This window comes from Staurois parvus, unplaced genomic scaffold (assembly GCF_062004578.1).
Source record: "Staurois parvus isolate SC_StPar_1 unplaced genomic scaffold, SC_StPar_1.0 ptg001733l, whole genome shotgun sequence".
Lineage (NCBI taxonomy): Eukaryota > Metazoa > Chordata > Amphibia > Anura > Ranidae > Staurois > Staurois parvus.
Genome location: NW_028319529.1, coordinates 149,567 through 166,802, shown reverse-complemented (window position 1 = coordinate 166,802; position 17,236 = coordinate 149,567). Strand labels below are relative to the sequence as shown.

Below are 17,236 nucleotides of genomic sequence, written 5' to 3'. Positions count from 1 at the left end.
GTTATATTGTAAAGCGCTGAGCAAACTGTTGGCGCTATATAAATCCTGTATAATAATAATAATAATTTTGTTCTTGGGTTAAGTTATCCTTTACTCTTATCCTTGAGCTCTCAATGAATTTAATACACTTATCATAATTAGAAAGGAGGTACAACTGGTAAATTTTTGGTAGTAGACCCAGTTAAGCAACTGTTCATGGCTTGCATTGTGTTTTCACAGATAAGCTATGGGATCCAGGATTCTTTATATACTGACAGAATTAAATTCCCTTCATTTCACCACATATTTCCTGTGTGGAAAAGGCAGTATAATGCTGTCATTCAATTACTGATGCACTTTGGTTGGACCTGGGTGGGTATTATGTCTACAAATAAGGAGAATAGCCAACGTTCAAGTATAGAGCTCCAGAAGATGATGGCGCAAAATAGGATCTGTGTAGCATTCACCCTGACAATCCAAGAAACCCCTAATACTCGTGAAAGGAAAGCACTTTCTAAAATATTAACAAAGTCCACCTGTACCGCCATCATCCTCATTGGAAACCAAGAATACTTTTACCTATTTTCAGATCTGACCAGTAAGACAGACCTAAGAAATGTCTTTATTTTTGTTTTTAACTTTCCAGACTCTTTTGACTTTAACAAAGGTGTCGTACTGAATGGCACTTTACTGTTGCATCTGGGTAAAGCAGAAGTTCCATGTCTTAAAGATTACTTGCTGACGGCCAGCCCTGAGAAGTTTCCTAATGCTTCCATAATGCTACATTTGTGGCAGAAAGTATTTGATTATTTTCCTAAAGAAACGCAGGGAGCTTTTATACGAGACAGCAACAGGACAGAGATCCTCAGAACCTTGCAACAGATTCACTATGACGTGGAAAGTTTCCGATTTGCCTTCCAGGTTTATGCCGCGGTCTATGCCCTAGCACATGCGCTGCATGAGCGGCTTTATTACAAATCTGATGGAACAGCAGCCAAGAGGGCAACATTGGAAGGCATGGGAGGTAACCATTCTGACTGAGCTTCCATGTATTACATGTTAACCCCTTCAATACCGCGCACTTTTACCCCCTTCCTGCCCTTGACAATTTTCAGGTTTCAGCACTCTCACACTTTGAATGACAATTGCACGGTCATGCAACATTGTACCCAAACTAAAATTTTATAATTTTCTTCACGCAACTAGAGCTTTCTTTTGATGGTATTTAATCACCACTGGGGTTTTTATTTTTTGTTAAATTAACAAAAAAAAAGACCAAAAAGTTTGAAAATAAAACACAATTTTATTTGTTATAAAAGTTTGCAAATAAATAATTGTTCTTCATAAATTTAGGCCAAGATGTATTCTGCTACATGTCTTTGGTGAAAATAACCCAAATTAGTATTTATTATTTAGTCTGTAGGAAAGTTATAGAGTTCACAAACTATGGGATATATCTGAAAATTGATCAATCCTGAAGTACTGACAGCCAATCTAATTTCTTGAGGTCCAAGAATGTCAGAACAGTACAGATATCCCCCAAATGTCAGGACAGTACAGATATCCCCCGAATGTCAGAACAGTATAGATATCCCCCAAATGTCAGAACAGTACAGATATCCCCCAAATGTCAAGACAGTACAGATATCCACCAAATGTCAGGACAGTACAGATATCCCCCAAATGTCAGAACGGTACAGATATCCCCCAAATGTCAGAATGGTACAGATATCCCCCCAAATGTCAGGACAGTACAGATATCCCCCCAAATGTCAGGACAGTACAGATATCCCCCCGAATGTCAGCACAGTACAGATATCCCCCAAATGTCAGCACAGTACAGATATCCCCCAAATGTCAGCACAGTACAGATATCCCCCAAATGTCAGAACGGTACAGATATCCCCCAAATGTCAGAATGGTACAGATATCCCCCAAATGTCAGAACAGTACAGATATCCCCCAAATGTCAGGACAGTACAGATATCCCCCAAATGTCAGCACAGTACAGATGTCCCCCAAATGTCAGGACAGTACAGATATCCCCCAAATGTCAGGACAGTACAGATGTCCCCCAAATGTCAGCACAGCACAGATATCCCCCAAATGTCAGGACAGTACAGATGTCCCCCAAATGTCAGGACAGTACAGATATCCCCCAAATGTCAGGACAGTACAGATATCCCACAAATGTCAGGACAGTACAGATATCCCCCAAATGTAAGGACAGTACAGATATCCCCCAAATGTCAGAACAGTACAGATATCCCCCAAATGACCCCTTTATGCAAAGTAGACAGTCCAACGTATTTCATAAGAGGCATGGCGAGTTTTTTGAAGTTGTAATTTTTTGTCATAATTTTAAAAGAAGAAGTTAAAAAAATGATATTCACAATTTTTTTTACATACTGTCACCAGTGCAGTACAGCATCATCATATAACTGGCATGGCGGTGATCAGGGACACTGACTGGTGACAGTACGAAAAAAACAAATTGATAATTTTTTTTATTATTTTAAATTTTTAATTACATTTTTTCTATTTTTAAGATTTTTTTCATATTTCACTATGACCAAAGTAGTATAATGTGTTACCATAGTAACATTGTACTACTTTGGGGAAGTGATCAGTATTTTTTTTTTTTACACAATTTGCTTATAGCAAAGAATTACTTTGCTGTAAGCAAGCATTTACCTGAATGAAATCGACTCATTCAGGGTTTTTGTGATTAGCTGTGATTTGGCCACGGCTAATCACATGACACAGCTGGGCTGTGATTGGCCCAGCTTCTGCATGTGATCGCTGTGACCATTCACAGCTAGACACACTTGTATACAATGGATGGCATGAAAGGAAGCCATCCACTGTATACAACTGTCATGTGACCTGCTGTGATTGGTCACAGCAGGTCACATGGTACTGGCAATGGGCCGGTACAAAGATCTGTCATCAGCTGTGTCCGAGGTAGACGGCCAGTGGCAGATCGTGCCGCAGCGTGACCCTGCGGGTATGCGCAATGCGCGCTCCGGAAAGGACGCCATATGGTGTCCACCCAGAGGGACAAGGTGTTCGCCGGGCAGCATCTGGCTATAGGCCGGGCGGCAACAGGTAAAGAAACATGAATACCAAAGCATAAAAAATAGCTTTAAAGTAAACAGGTCTGTGAAGGTTCTAATTTATCCAAGTCATGGTGCAACTAGTAGTAGTTAGTCACATTCAACTGGATTTGTCACGTTGAAGACATTTCATAGCTTATTTAAGCCACTCCTTCAGTTCTGATAAGTGTCAGGAACAGCAATTTTAACCCCATTCCTGACCAGGCCAATTTTCAGCTTTCATTGCTGCCACACTTTGAATGTCAGTTGCGCAGTCATGCAACCCTGTACCCATATGAAATATTTATCCGTTTTTTTTAAGACAGATAGAGCTTTCTTTGGTGGTATTTGATCACCACTGAGCTTTTTATTTTTTGCTAAATAAAATAAAAAAGCACAAAAATTTTGAATAAAAATCTTTCGTAGTTTCTGTTATAAAATGTTTCTTCTCCACTGATGTTCGCTAATTAGGCTGCACTGGTCGGCACTGAAGAGGCTGCACTGATGGACACTGATGGGCACAGAATAAGGCTGCACTGATGGGCACTGATAGGCTGCATTGATGGGCACTGATAGGCTGCACTGATGGGCATTGATAGGCTGCACTGATGGGCACTGATGAGGCTGCAATGATAAGGGTACTGATGGGTACCGATAAACTGCACTAATGGGCATTGATAGGCTGCACTGATGGGCATTGATAGGCTGCACTGATGGGCACTGATGAGGCTGCACTGATAAGGGTACTGATGGGTACCGATAAACTGCACTAATGGGCATTGATGGACACTGATAAGGAGGCACTATTGAGGATGCATTGATGAGGTAGCACTGATGGGTAGTGTTGGGCTATACGTTCCAGTTGAACGTTAGTTCGACTCAAACATCGGCCAATCGTGTGTTCAGTGAATACACGAACGGTAAGGGCATTCGGCTGGCTGTTCTCCCACCACGCCCAACAATGCACTGTGTCCTGACAGTGCGTTCTGATTGGCCAAAGCAATGCACCTAGGTCAGGTGCGATGCTTTGGCCAATTACAGCACATTATGATGTCACAAGGGGGTGTGGTGACCCCACCCCCCTTGTGACATCATCACAGTATTTAAAAACTGTCATCCCAGCACAGCTGTCAGATGGCTGGAAGCCAGCGTTGGGAGCAGAGCATTTATTTTTGTTTTTTCGGGTTGGCAGTGGCGGCGGCCATCGTGATTGACGTTGGATCTACTTCGGTGGGTATTTTTTAAATTGTTGTTTTTAATAAAGGACCTGTGATAGACTGTCTACTGTCATTTTTATACTATACTTTTTTTTGTGAATGAGTAGCGGTACCATATACCTCATACTCATTCATGGGGGGAGCGGGATCTAGGGGCCCCCTTTGTTAAAGCAGGCTTCCAGGCTCCAATGAGCCCCCTGCCTGCAGACCCCCACAACCACCGGCCGCGGTTGAGGGGAAGAGGCCCTTGTCCTTATCAATATGCATCATCAAAGCACCCCCCCCTTTTTTTTTAATTTTGGCATGGCGGTCCCCTTAAAATGCATACCAGACTCGAAGGGCTTGGTATGGATGATGGTTTTTTTTTACAATTTTTTGATTGCCGGGCAATGCTGGCAATTCTTTTTTACATTCAGTTGTCAGCGGAGAACCCTGCTGGCAGTTGAAACACAGAGGCGGACTGACCAATTGGAAACCCGGGCACTGCCCGAGGGCCTGGGGTCAGTAGGGGGCCCCATGAGATGCCCCTGGTACCTTTTTCATAGGCTTTTTGAGTTTGGCCAAGGTCACAGGGGCCCCATGATCCCCTATTGCCCGGGGGCCCCATGAGCTGTCAGTCCGCCCCTGTTGAAACATTAAAGTTTTTAGTAACTGTGCGGTATCTTACCACATACTCAGATGCGGTAAGCTATCACTTAGCGAATTGTCCCCTCTATTTGAAGTTCGCAGTCGAACTTTAGTTATGTTCGATTGTTCAATTGTGAACCAAACAGGGGATTGTTTGGCTCATCGCTACTGATGGACACTGCTAGGCTGCACTAATGGGCACTGATAAGCTACATTGATAGGCACTGATTGACACTAATGGAGCTGCACTGATAATCAGGGCATTAATGATCTGTGCTCTGATTATCAGTTTAATCTACTGTATGTACTGACAGCCTTGCTGTCCTTTCTCTCATACAGACAAAGCGAGTGAGCCAAGGACTGCCGATAACTGGCAAGTTTGTTTACATGTGATCAGCTGTGATTGGACACAGCTGATCTCATGGTAAAGGGCCACTGTGATTGGCTCTTTACCCCGATGTGTGACCAGCTGTGTCCAAAGGACAAAGCAGTCACAGGGCACACCCGATGCAAGCCCCAAGGCGGTGGTGCAGTTTTGGGAGGACATCTATAGATGCTCTCCCAGAACTGGATGACCGCGCTTTAGCCATCTTTTTCGGCTGTAGTTTGCTTTCCTCTTCTCAGATCCCCTGCCGGAACTCCTGGCCCCTCCCCCCTGCTGAGTGCCCCCAAAGAAAGCTGCTTTCTCTGGGGGCACTAGTGCATGCTTGCTCCTGTGCCGGCCTTGTGTGTTCAAAAGACATACAGTGTGTTTCTGCCCCGTTTCCACTCTCTCCTCACTGGCTGTGATTAACAGCAGTGGAAGCCTATGGTCAATGAGGAGAGAGAGACCTGGGAGAGCCGAGACTCTTGTGCACAGCGCTGGATCGCGATCAGGCTAAGGTAAGTATTGGGGGGGGGGGGGGGGCTGAGGGATGGGACCATGAATGTTTTAGAACCACTTTGTTCTAGTCACTTAATCCCATTCTTGGACTCTGCTTAGGTAGTCTGCATAGGTATTAAACTTTTAATTTACATGGTAGAAAGTGTAAATTGTCAAAACACCAGGAAGAGCTGTTATAATGTCTAATGTGAGAAGCAGATTGTGTTAAAAGCCCCCACCCCTGTTTAATGATGGCTTTCCCAGTTTGACAAAGATGACTTCTTTCACATCTCTTGCAAACAAGCTGCCATCTCTTTCCAAAATTTGATACTCAATTTCCTCCAAATAATGTCTGTTTTGCTTAATATAGGAAGACTGCTGAGTCTTGACCTATAGAACTTTTCCTCCCATATTCAGCCATTCACTTGTTGAGAGGTTGTCTTGTCTTCCCAATGTAGCTCTATCCTCTTAGGAGTTTCTGAAGTTTTGGGTCCCCCTGTAGTCCTGAACAGCCAGTCTACAAGCATTTCCTTGCAGACTTGCACTCCAGAGACAGAAAACAGTCCTTGAACTTGTTTTTTTTAATTTTATTAGGGAATTTGAACTTGGATGGGGATGAGGGATACATGGGATATCCAAGGAACTGTTATATGGAGGAAAAGTTCTTAAAACTATGTACAAGTGTTCAGAAGTGTTTTCTCTTTTTAGAGAGCTCTCCAGCCTCTCCTAGTGTACCACCCCAAAAATGATAGTTCCCCTCTATCCAGCTATCTGGAGGAATCCCTGGACAAGGTGACCCAGAATCTGCACAGTCCAGCTAGGGGCTAGTCAGGTTTCCCACCCAAATGCCCTCTCCCCTACTTCGGTCCAGGGGGTGTAGAGGTACTCACTGTCACTCTCCTGTAAGCTGTAAGTTGGCAGCTGCCTTCAGGCCTTTTGCTGGGCTGGCTCCTTCCTTAGCTCCACAGGTGGCCATCTCTCAGGGGGTCCATGAGGTTCAGCTTTCCCCCCTAGTCGAGATCCTCCCTGGAGGCAGGCCCTTTCCCACTGGGTCGTCTCCCAGGCTCCACACTTCATCTCCCGATCTCACATCTTCCACCCAAACTCTCCCTGTTACTGAGCAGGCTCACCTATGTTTAAAGACTGTTCCAACCCCATGCCAAGCCTTTTGCTTGGGGATTGGTCAGGGTCCCCTAAGCATACAGATAAGCCACTCTTTCAGCCCCACCCACTCACTTCTAGAGACTTTTCTAAGTCTCTAGATCAGGGAGAAGTATCAGAGAGCTGATTGGCAGAGCCTCTTGCCCTGACCCAAATTTTACCCCTCTGATTATCTTCCCAGCTGCTACTCAGCATCCAACTAAAAAAGAATTAACCTAGCTCCCCCTAGCCATTCTAGGAAGGTGCTACACCAATATACATGTCTGAAATTCTCTCTAAACTGAACTTCATATACTAAGCTATTTTGGTTGTGTTTGGGTTGTGTAAGCATCTCTATCAGTATACTGCTGAGCTTGAAAGACACAGGGATGCAATGTCTGGTGGGCAGTGGTACTTCTTGACTCACTAGAACATAAACTGAGGGTTATAGGAACCTTGCTACATTGAGCTGAGATAGCAACAACAAACAAAGACAAAAAACAACAAAGATCACACACAGGGTTAAAAAAATGTGAAAGTGACGACATGTTTTGTGTTGAAAGTGGAGTGGAGTAACATTCTTTTGCCTTGATGAGACACCTAGCTAACAATTGGGAAGCTTCATTTTCATCATTTGCTGCGTGCGCTGCTAGTAATATGGAGACATACTATGATGGCATATACAGTTTCTTGGAAAACGTCGTTTGTTAAGCATAAGCATGGTCAACACGGTCAACTGACCGAAAGAGACAAAAGGACATTGTTCAGGATTGTGACCTAGAATAAGAAAACAACTGTTCCAAAAGTGACTGCAGAGCTCAATCTCAGTCCAATGAAGACTGAGTCCCGTGAAGACTGAGACTGAGCTCTGCAGTCATAATCTTTGATACTGTACCTCACAACCCGGGAAATGAATTGTCAACTTCAGTCACAGAGGCACCAACAATTTGCCCTCTTTGAAGCTCAGTAAGCTCTGACATGACTCCGGGGTCGGCGCATGGATAGACAATACAGGAGGAATGTCAGGAACGAGCCGGAGTCGGCGCACGGATAGACAATACAGGAGGAATGTCAGGAACGAGCCGGGGTCGGCGCACAGATAGACAATACAGGACGAATGTCAGGAAGGAGCCGGGGTCGGCGCACAGATAGACAATACAGGAGGAATGTCAGGAACAAGCCGGGGTCGGTGCACGGATAGACAATACAGGACGAATGTCAGGAACGAGCCGGGGTCGGCGCACGGATAGACAATACAGGAGGAATGTCTGGAACAAGCCGGGGTCGGTGCACGGATAGACAATACAGGAGGAATGTCAGGAACGAGCCGGGGTCGGTGCACGGATAGACAATACAGAAGGAACGTCAGGAAAGAGCCGGGGTCGGTGCATGGATAGACAATACAGAAGGAACGTCAGGAACCAGCCGGGGTCGGTGCATGGATAGACAATACGGGAGGAATGTCAGGAACGAGCCGGGGCCGGTGCACGGATAGATAATACAGGAGGAATGTCAGGAACGAGCCGGGGTCAGTGCACGGATAGACAATACAGAAGGAATGTCAGGAAGGATCCAGGGTCGGTGCACGGATAGACAATACAGTAGGAATGTCAGGAACGAGCCGGGGTCGGTGCACGGATAGACAATACAGTAGGAATGTCAGGAAGGAGCCGGGGTCGGCGCACGGATAGACAATACAGGAGGAACGTCAGGAAGGAGCCGGAGTCGGCGCACGGATAGACAATACAGGAGGAATGTCAGGAACGAGCCGGAGTCGGCGCACGGATAGACAATACAGGAGGAATGTCAGGAACGAGCCGGAGTCGGCGCACGGATAGACAATACAGGAGGAATGTCAGGAACGAGCCGGGGTCGGCGCACAGATAGACAATACAGGACGAATGTCAGGAAGGAGCCGGGGTCGGCGCACAGATAGACAATACAGGAGGAATGTCAGGAACAAGCCGGGGTCGGTGCACGGATAGACAATACAGGACGAATGTCAGGAACGAGCCGGGGTCGGCGCACGGATAGACAATACAGGAGGAATGTCTGGAACAAGCCGGGGTCGGTGCACGGATAGACAATACAGGAGGAATGTCAGGAACGAGCCGGGGTCGGTGCACGGATAGACAATACAGAAGGAACGTCAGGAAAGAGCCGGGGTCGGTGCATGGATAGACAATACAGAAGGAACGTCAGGAACCAGCCGGGGTCGGTGCATGGATAGACAATACGGGAGGAATGTCAGGAACGAGCCGGGGCCGGTGCACGGATAGATAATACAGGAGGAATGTCAGGAACGAGCCGGGGTCAGTGCACGGATAGACAATACAGAAGGAATGTCAGGAAGGATCCAGGGTCGGTGCACGGATAGACAATACAGTAGGAATGTCAGGAACGAGCCGGGGTCGGTGCACGGATAGACAATACAGTAGGAATGTCAGGAAGGAGCCGGGGTCGGCGCACGGATAGACAATACAGGAGGAACGTCAGGAAGGAGCCGGGGTCGGCGCACGGATAGACAATACAGGAGGAATGTCAGGAAGGAGCCGGGGTCGGCGCGCGGATAGACAATACAGGAGGAATGTCAGGAAAGAGCCGGGGTCGGCGCACAGATAGACAATACAGGAGGAACGTCAGGAAGGAGCCGGGGTCGGTGCACGGATAGACAATACAGGAGGAACATCAGGAACGAGCCGGGGTCGGTGCACGGATAGAAAATACAGGAGGAATGTCAGGTACAAAGCCAGGGTCGGTGCACGGATAGACAATACAGGAGGAATGTCAGGAACGAGCCGGGGTCGGTGCACGGATAGACAATACAGGAGGAATGTCAGGAACGAGCCGGGGTCGGTGCACGGATAGACAATCGGGGGGAATGTCAGGAATGAGCCAGGGTCGGTGCACGGATAGACAATACAGGAGGAATGTCAGGAAGGAGCCGGGGTCGGTACACAAAACTAAATGGATTCAGAAGAACACTGGGGAGCTCCAACAACAAATGTTGCTCAGGCAATGTGGCCCAGTCTGAGCACATCTTAAATAGACAGGCAGACAAGTAGGTGGGACAAGAAGTGATGGAAGGGAAGGACATAAAACCCAGGGAATAGTAGACGATGCCCATAGGTGAGCACAGAACAACACACATGTGAGAAATCAAGAGCAGCATGGAGGTAAGAGTAAACACACAAAAGGCTGCAAGCTAACTTGTGACAGTTTGGTTAGACCAGATCACAAGTCCACTAAAACATGGAGTTAGTCTATAAGTTGGAATGTATACAACCTTATGGATGCACTGCACCATCATCAATGTAATTACTATTATTTGAACTTCCACTTTTGTCCAAATGGTGTAATAGTGCTGTAAAAAACACAGGGTGCTAATGGAAAAATCCAATCTCTAATGGAAGTGAGGGTTCAACAACTGCCATAGTGAAGGACCACTACACATCCACCTCAAACCAAGCGTAAGCCTCACGTTTAGGTGATTTTATGGGCCAAATTCTGGGTTTCCTTATCTCTATTATTTGGTTTTATTTCAAGACCAGTTCTTGCAAGATATACTATAGAAGTATTCTTGACTGTACAACAGCTCTTCACTTTACCGCAGTTTTTCAAAGTCTTTAATCTGAACTGGACTATAACTGTGACTTCTGACACATCTACAGTATTACCAGTATAATCCAGAATGGGACTTTTTGTTTCTTGATCAAACATTTTATTGATTTTTCCAGTGCCAAAAAAAACAAGCATAAGACATTTCTGATACATGTACAACAAAGAAGAGAGGGATAAAGGGGAGCAGGTTGCCCTACAACAGGGAGGGGATGTTGAATAAAAAACATGTAATGAGGAACCATTGGGAGACATTTGGAAGTTTTGGGGACTTTTTTTCTAAATGCATGAACTAACAACTTCAATGAGGGTGCTAAATCAGGGAGGTACTTTGTGTCTTGGTCCATTTTACCTCTACCCTAACAACATCTTCTTATTCACATCTGCTCTTCTAGTATGTTAAATGACTCAATTTAATAATGAACTTGTCACAAAGCAAACATCTACATGATAGAAATTTTCACCAATTAGGAAGGAATTTTTTCCTAGCGGAGCAAATTGGATCATGCTGTGCTGGATTTTTTTTTGCCTTCCTCTAGATCAACTGTGGGTATAGGAATATAACTTTTTTTTTTTTCCTATGGTTGAACTGGATGGACTTTTGTCTTTTTCAGCCAGACTAACTATGTGTGTAACTATGTAACCAATTCTTTGACCTCATGCACACAGGGTGTTTTTGCAGCCGCTTTTAGGGGTGTCAGGTGTTTTTATTCAAACAGCCCTCCATGTTATCCTAGGTGTCCATGCAAACATAGACTTTTAGAAGCTTTTAGTAGCAGTAGCGTTTACCAGCAGGGAAGAAAAAACAGAGCCAGTGCGTCCAGGAGCAGCAGCGTTTTGGCAGAAAAAATGCTTGACACGTCCAAACGCATCTAAACGCTAGGCGCATTTAGCTCTTGAGTGTTAATTCATTTCAATGGCCAGAATAAATGATCATTCTGGCCAATGAAATGAATCAACACCCAAGTGCTTGATGCTTGTAAATGCACCAAAATGCTTTTAAAAGCATTAGATACTTTTACAAGCGTCAGACTTTTTTTCTGAAAAAAGGCTGCTGCCAGGAGGACATCTTCTATGAGATTTTTTTTAACGTCCTGTGTGCGTGAGGCCTTCTACTCATATGGGCAAAGAGTGTAAATCTATTCAAAGACTTACTGTTCTAAAAGCTTTTAACCTAACTCTCTAAACTAATTGCTGAAGTCTTCAAGTAAGTCTTCAAGTATATTGTATATGCAAAGCCCAGACTTCTAACTATTAAAAAAAGATAAGTTCCCCAGAACACAGATGGGGCTCTAAATTATCAGGAACCTGATCCTTCCTCTTGCAAATTATATACAACACAATACATGACTTGTATATATAGCTTACTGCAGCCTTGCTCAACCATTGTACCTCAGAGGAACCTTTGAAATACTCGGGGGAACCATTGTAAAAAATGATTAATTGGTGGTCAGTGGGAAGAATATCCCTTACATTGGGGCTAGTGGGAAGGATGCCCCCCTTACGGCACTGGTCAGAATGCCACCCTTATAGACAGATAGAAAGATCTTTGGGTTCTGCCAAGTGGCATTGACCTCAGAACAATGCAAGTACAATCAAATAAGAGGTCTTTCAGCAAAAAATCAAGAAACCCTCAGCAACTTCTGAAAGAAACCTAGGGTTCCACTAAACCCTGGTTGAAAATGGCTGGCTTACTTTAACCTTGTTTTTGAAATTACTATAATATCCTTACTTATACAGTAATTCTATCCTAAAACAGTTTTTTTTGTAAATGTTTTAACTTTTTTTTCTCACAGACAAGTGTTATAAGTGTCCAGAGGATCAATGGCCCAACGAGAGAAGAGATGCCTGTATACAAAGAGCAACTGAATTCCTATCTTATGGAGATACATTAGGATTATCTCTTACAGTTACGGCTTTGTCGTTCTGTTTTGGAACTATTATTGTGTTTGGAGTATTTTTTAAACACAAAAATACTCTAATAGTGAAAGCCAATAACCAGAACCTTAGCTTTATCCTTCTCCTCTCGCTGATCCTGTCCTTTCTATGTCCTCTTCTGTTCATTGGACGTCCCACAAAGATTTCCTGTCTCCTCCAACAAGCTGTTTTTGGAATAACTTTTTCTGTTGCAGTTTCTTCAGTTTTGGCTAAAACAGTCACCGTAGTTTTAGCTTTTAACATGACCAAACCTAACAGCAAACTGAATAAATGGGTGGGGAAACATTTCTCTACATCTCTTCTGATTGTCTGTTCTCTAGCAGAGATTGTAATTTGTATCCTTTGGTTGACTTTTTCTCCCCCATTCCCAGAATATAACACCCAGTTAGAAATTGGAAAGATAATATTACAGTGTAATGAGGGATCTGCCATTGCTTTCTACATTGTGATTGGATACATGGGAGGTTTGGCTGTTTTCAGCTTTATTGTAGCTTTTTTAGCCAGGAAACTTCCAGATGTGTTCAATGAAGCTCAGTACATCACATTCAGCATGCTGGTCTTCTGTAGTGTTTGGATCTCCTTCATCCCAGCCTACCTCAGCACCAAAGGGAAATACATGGTGGCTGTGAAGGTCTTCGCCATCTTGTCCTCCAGTGTTGGACTCCTGGGCTGCATCTTCATTCCCAAATGTTACATCATTCTTATGAAACCAAAACTTAATGTGAAGGCAACTGTAGCCCAAAAAAAAACATTTATTTAATTGATTATATATAAGACATCTGTATTCAGTAAACAAATGGCATGAAAAAAATGTTGTAAATTAAGAATAGTGAGTTTTAGAAAAAAATAAAATTTTTGCCTTGCTAATTAATGATTTCTTTTGGTGAAAGTAGTAAAAGTATTTGTTGTTTTAGAAATAAACAGATAGATTAACCCTTCTACACTATAAGAGGAATTTATTTTCAGAGGAGGAAACAATGCACCACATCTCAAAACATACAAGAAAAAAAGAAAATTGCTCAAAGGGCTGGGATTTTTAAGGTGCAACTCATATACAGTTGCAAGAAAAAATATGTGAACCCCTTGGGAGTACATGGAGTTTTGCATGAATTGGGCATAAAATGTGCTCTGAACGTCATCTGAGTAACAACAATAGAAGAAAACAGTCTGCTGAACATAATACTACACAAACATTAGATGTTGCCATGGTTTAATTGCACATAACATGTAAACATTCACAGTGCAGGGAGGAAAAAGTATGTGAGGCCCTAGCTTAACGACTTCTCCCAGAGCTAATTGGAGCCAGGAGTGAGCCAACCTTGACTCCAATCAGTGTGATGATATTGGATGTGTTGCTGACAGCTGTCTTGCCCTTAAAAAACACACACCTGTTTTGGGTTTACTGGTTTCAAGAAGCACTGTCTGATGTGAACCATGCCTCACAGAAAAGAGCTCTCAGAAGACCTACGATCAAGAATTGTTGACTTGCATGAAGCTGGAAAGGGTTACAAAAGTATCTCCAAAAGCCTTGATGTTCATGTGTCCACGGTAAGACAGACTGTCTACAAATGGAGAAAGTTTAGCACTGTTGCTACTCTCCCTAGGCGTGGTCATCCTGTAAAAATGACTGCAAGAGCACAGCGCAGAATGCTGCATGAGGTAAAGAAAAATCCCAGAGTGTCAGCTAAAGACCTACAGAAATCTCTGTCACATGCTAACATTTTTGTTGACACATCTACAATAAAGAAAACATTAAACAAGAATGGAGTACATGGGAGGAAACCACGGAGGAAGCCATTGCTGTCCAAAAAGAATATTGCAGCACGTTTGAAGTTTGCAAAAGAGCACCTGGATGTTCCACAGCACTACTGGCAAAATATACTGTGGACAGATGAAACCAAGATTGAGTTGTTTGGGAAGAACACACAACACTATGTGTGGAGGAAAAAAAGGCACAGCACACCAACATCAAAACCTCATCCCTACTGTAAAACATGGCGGAGGGAGCATCATGGTTTGGGGCTGCTTTGCTGCCTCAAGGCCTGGACTGATTGTTGTCATTGATGGGAAAATAAATTCCAGAGTTTATCAAGACATTTTGCAGGAAAACATACGACCATCTGTCCGCCAACTGAAGCTCCGCAGAGGATGGGTGATGCAACAGGACAATGACCCAAAGCATACAAGTAATTCAACAAAACAATGGCTGCAACAGCACAGAATACGCCTTCTGGAGTGGCCCAGTCAGAGTCCTGACCTCAACCCGATTGAAATGCTGTGGCATGACCTTAAGAGAGCGATTCACACCAGACATCCCAAGAATATTGCTACACTGAAACAGTTTTGTGAAGAGGAGTGGTCCAAAATTACTCCAGATCGTTGTGCAGGTCTGATCTGCAACTACAGGAAACGTTTGGTTGAGGTTATTGCTGCCAAAGGAGGGTCAACCAGTTATTAAGTCCAAAGGTTCACATACTTTTTCCTCCCTGCACTGTGAATGTTTACATTTTATGTGCAATTAAACCATGGCAACATCTAATGTTTGTGTAGTATTATGTTCAGCAGACTGTGTTCTTCTATTGTTGTGACTTAGATGACATTCAGAGCACATTTTATGCCCAATTCATGCAAAACTCCACGTAATCCCAAGGGGTTCACATACTTTTTCTTGCAACTGTACAGTATATTCCAACAAATACAATTCCATAGCTTTTATTGATCATAGCAAATAAAAAGATATGTTTTTCCAATAAAATCAATAAACACTTTATATCATTAAAAATTCTTGGATACAGTGTCCACAACTTGAATCACTGAAGATTGCTACAGTGCAGTCATCTCTACATGTTTCTCCTGTTCTTCCTCAGAAGATATATATTACCATACCCAAGTAATTGTGGAAAATCAAACAGACAATTCATTAACTTACTCATTATACATAATAGATAAAAACAAAAAAAATGAGCAAAGTATATGTATATATATATATATATACACACAATTTATTTAATGTAGAAATTTGATGAAGGGCATCTCAGCAATCACAGCAGATTAGTTGAAAAATAAATCAAATAATGTTTTGAGGATAGTAATCCGGGGTGGATGCATCAGTTGGAACATTCCCAATGGGGTGGTATTTAGTAGGCACAGGAGGGACACCAAGGAGTTAACTCTGAAAAATGAATGAACAAAGTATGTGTATACCATTTATGTATTAATCACATATTAACTTAGCTGTTCATCAAAAGCGGGAGCTAAATAATAACACAAAAACCGAGACTCGGGTACATTCAAGGGCTACGCAAGAATTCCTATAAACCCATTCAAGACAGACAAAGGTAAAAGCAAGAATAGCAATGGTTAAATCCCAACACCAATAGGGGCTGCTTTTGCTCTGCAACAAACAAGCAACCAAAGGTTACCCAAAATAGGTAAACAAGCTTAATGGATATCAAAAACAGTGAAACAAACACCAAACAGAATCATCCACATCCACCATTTATGTTGCAAATGACAGAAGGATAACACAGCCCAAACCAATGGTTCCCACAAGTGCCTGCAAGATGGTTGCTGAAACCCACTCCTATAAATAACCCTGTCCTACCTAGCATGATGACATCAAGGTGACATGACATGGACACTTGGGGACACCACCACGCATGCTCAAACCAACATCCAGGCTCACACATTGCTGTACTAGCATGCCTCGAGGGCCTCAGCCCCATACCCCAGCAGCTCACAAAGTACAAGCTAGATTCTGAGCTATGACACCTGAACTGGTGGCCCCGCATTACCTAGTGGAGCTGCCAGAATGACAAAGGCATAAAATATATAAAGGATGGCAAGAGCTCTGCTGGAACCAAATTAATCAAACAGGCATGTAATGGCTCAAGGATGGGACAAAGATCCAAAAGGGGACTAAGTGAAGCACACAGCACAAGGAAAGTGCAGATAGGGTGTCATGCCATGGTGCCGAGCAGACTGAACAAGCACAACCACAGGAATATTTGCAGTGCCTCATCCTACCTAAACCACATAATTGGAGAATTCCAACCAAATGTGCCAATTAGGGATGGGCTTCCTGTTTGAGTCGAACATAGGTCCGACTTGAACATGGGCCGTTCATGTTTTCGAAGAACACATGAACGGCACGGGCATTCGGCAGGCTATTTATCCTCTGTGCCCCACAATGCACTGTGCTCTGACAGTGCATTGTGATTGGTCAAAGCAATGTACCTGACCATAGGCCCTGGTAATCTCATGACGGTATATAAGAACTGTCATCACGGGCGCAACTGTCAGACGGCAGGAACCTTCGTCATGAACGTTTTTTTTTCTCCTTTTTTGGGTAGAGGCAGCAGCAGGCATCATGATTGACATTGGATCTACTTTGGGGGACATTTTTTAAATTTTTATTTTTAATAAAGGAGCTGTCAAAGACTGTCTCCTGTCTTTTTTTACACTACACTTTTTTTTGTGAATGGGTAGCAGTACCATGTACCACATACTCATTCACATAGGGAGGCAGAATCTGGGGGCCCCCTTGTTAAAGGGGGCTTCCAGATTCTGATAAGTCCCTAACTCACAGACCCCCACATCCATAGGTCATGGTTGTGTGGAAGAGTCCCTTGTCCCCATCAACATGGAGACAAGAAGCTTTGGGGGGAGCCCCACCCTGCTCCAAAGCACCCCTCCATGTTGAGGGCATGTGGCCTGCTATGGTTCAGGAGGGGGGGCGCTCGCTCATTCCCCCCCTTTCC

The 17,236-nt window shown here is 43.8% G+C and overlaps 1 protein-coding gene across 1 annotated transcript; it reads left to right on the top strand.

Annotated features, from left to right (window-relative positions):
• The first annotated feature begins 360 nt into the window (after positions 1-360).
• On the top strand, positions 361-13,236 carry LOC149434563 (vomeronasal type-2 receptor 26-like). Its single transcript, XM_089663634.1, has 2 exons — positions 361-1,003; positions 12,335-13,236. Exons 1-2 carry the CDS (start codon positions 361-363, stop codon positions 13,234-13,236), a joined length of 1,545 nt encoding a protein of 514 aa, XP_089519760.1.
• The last annotated feature ends 4,000 nt before the right edge of the window (positions 13,237-17,236 follow it).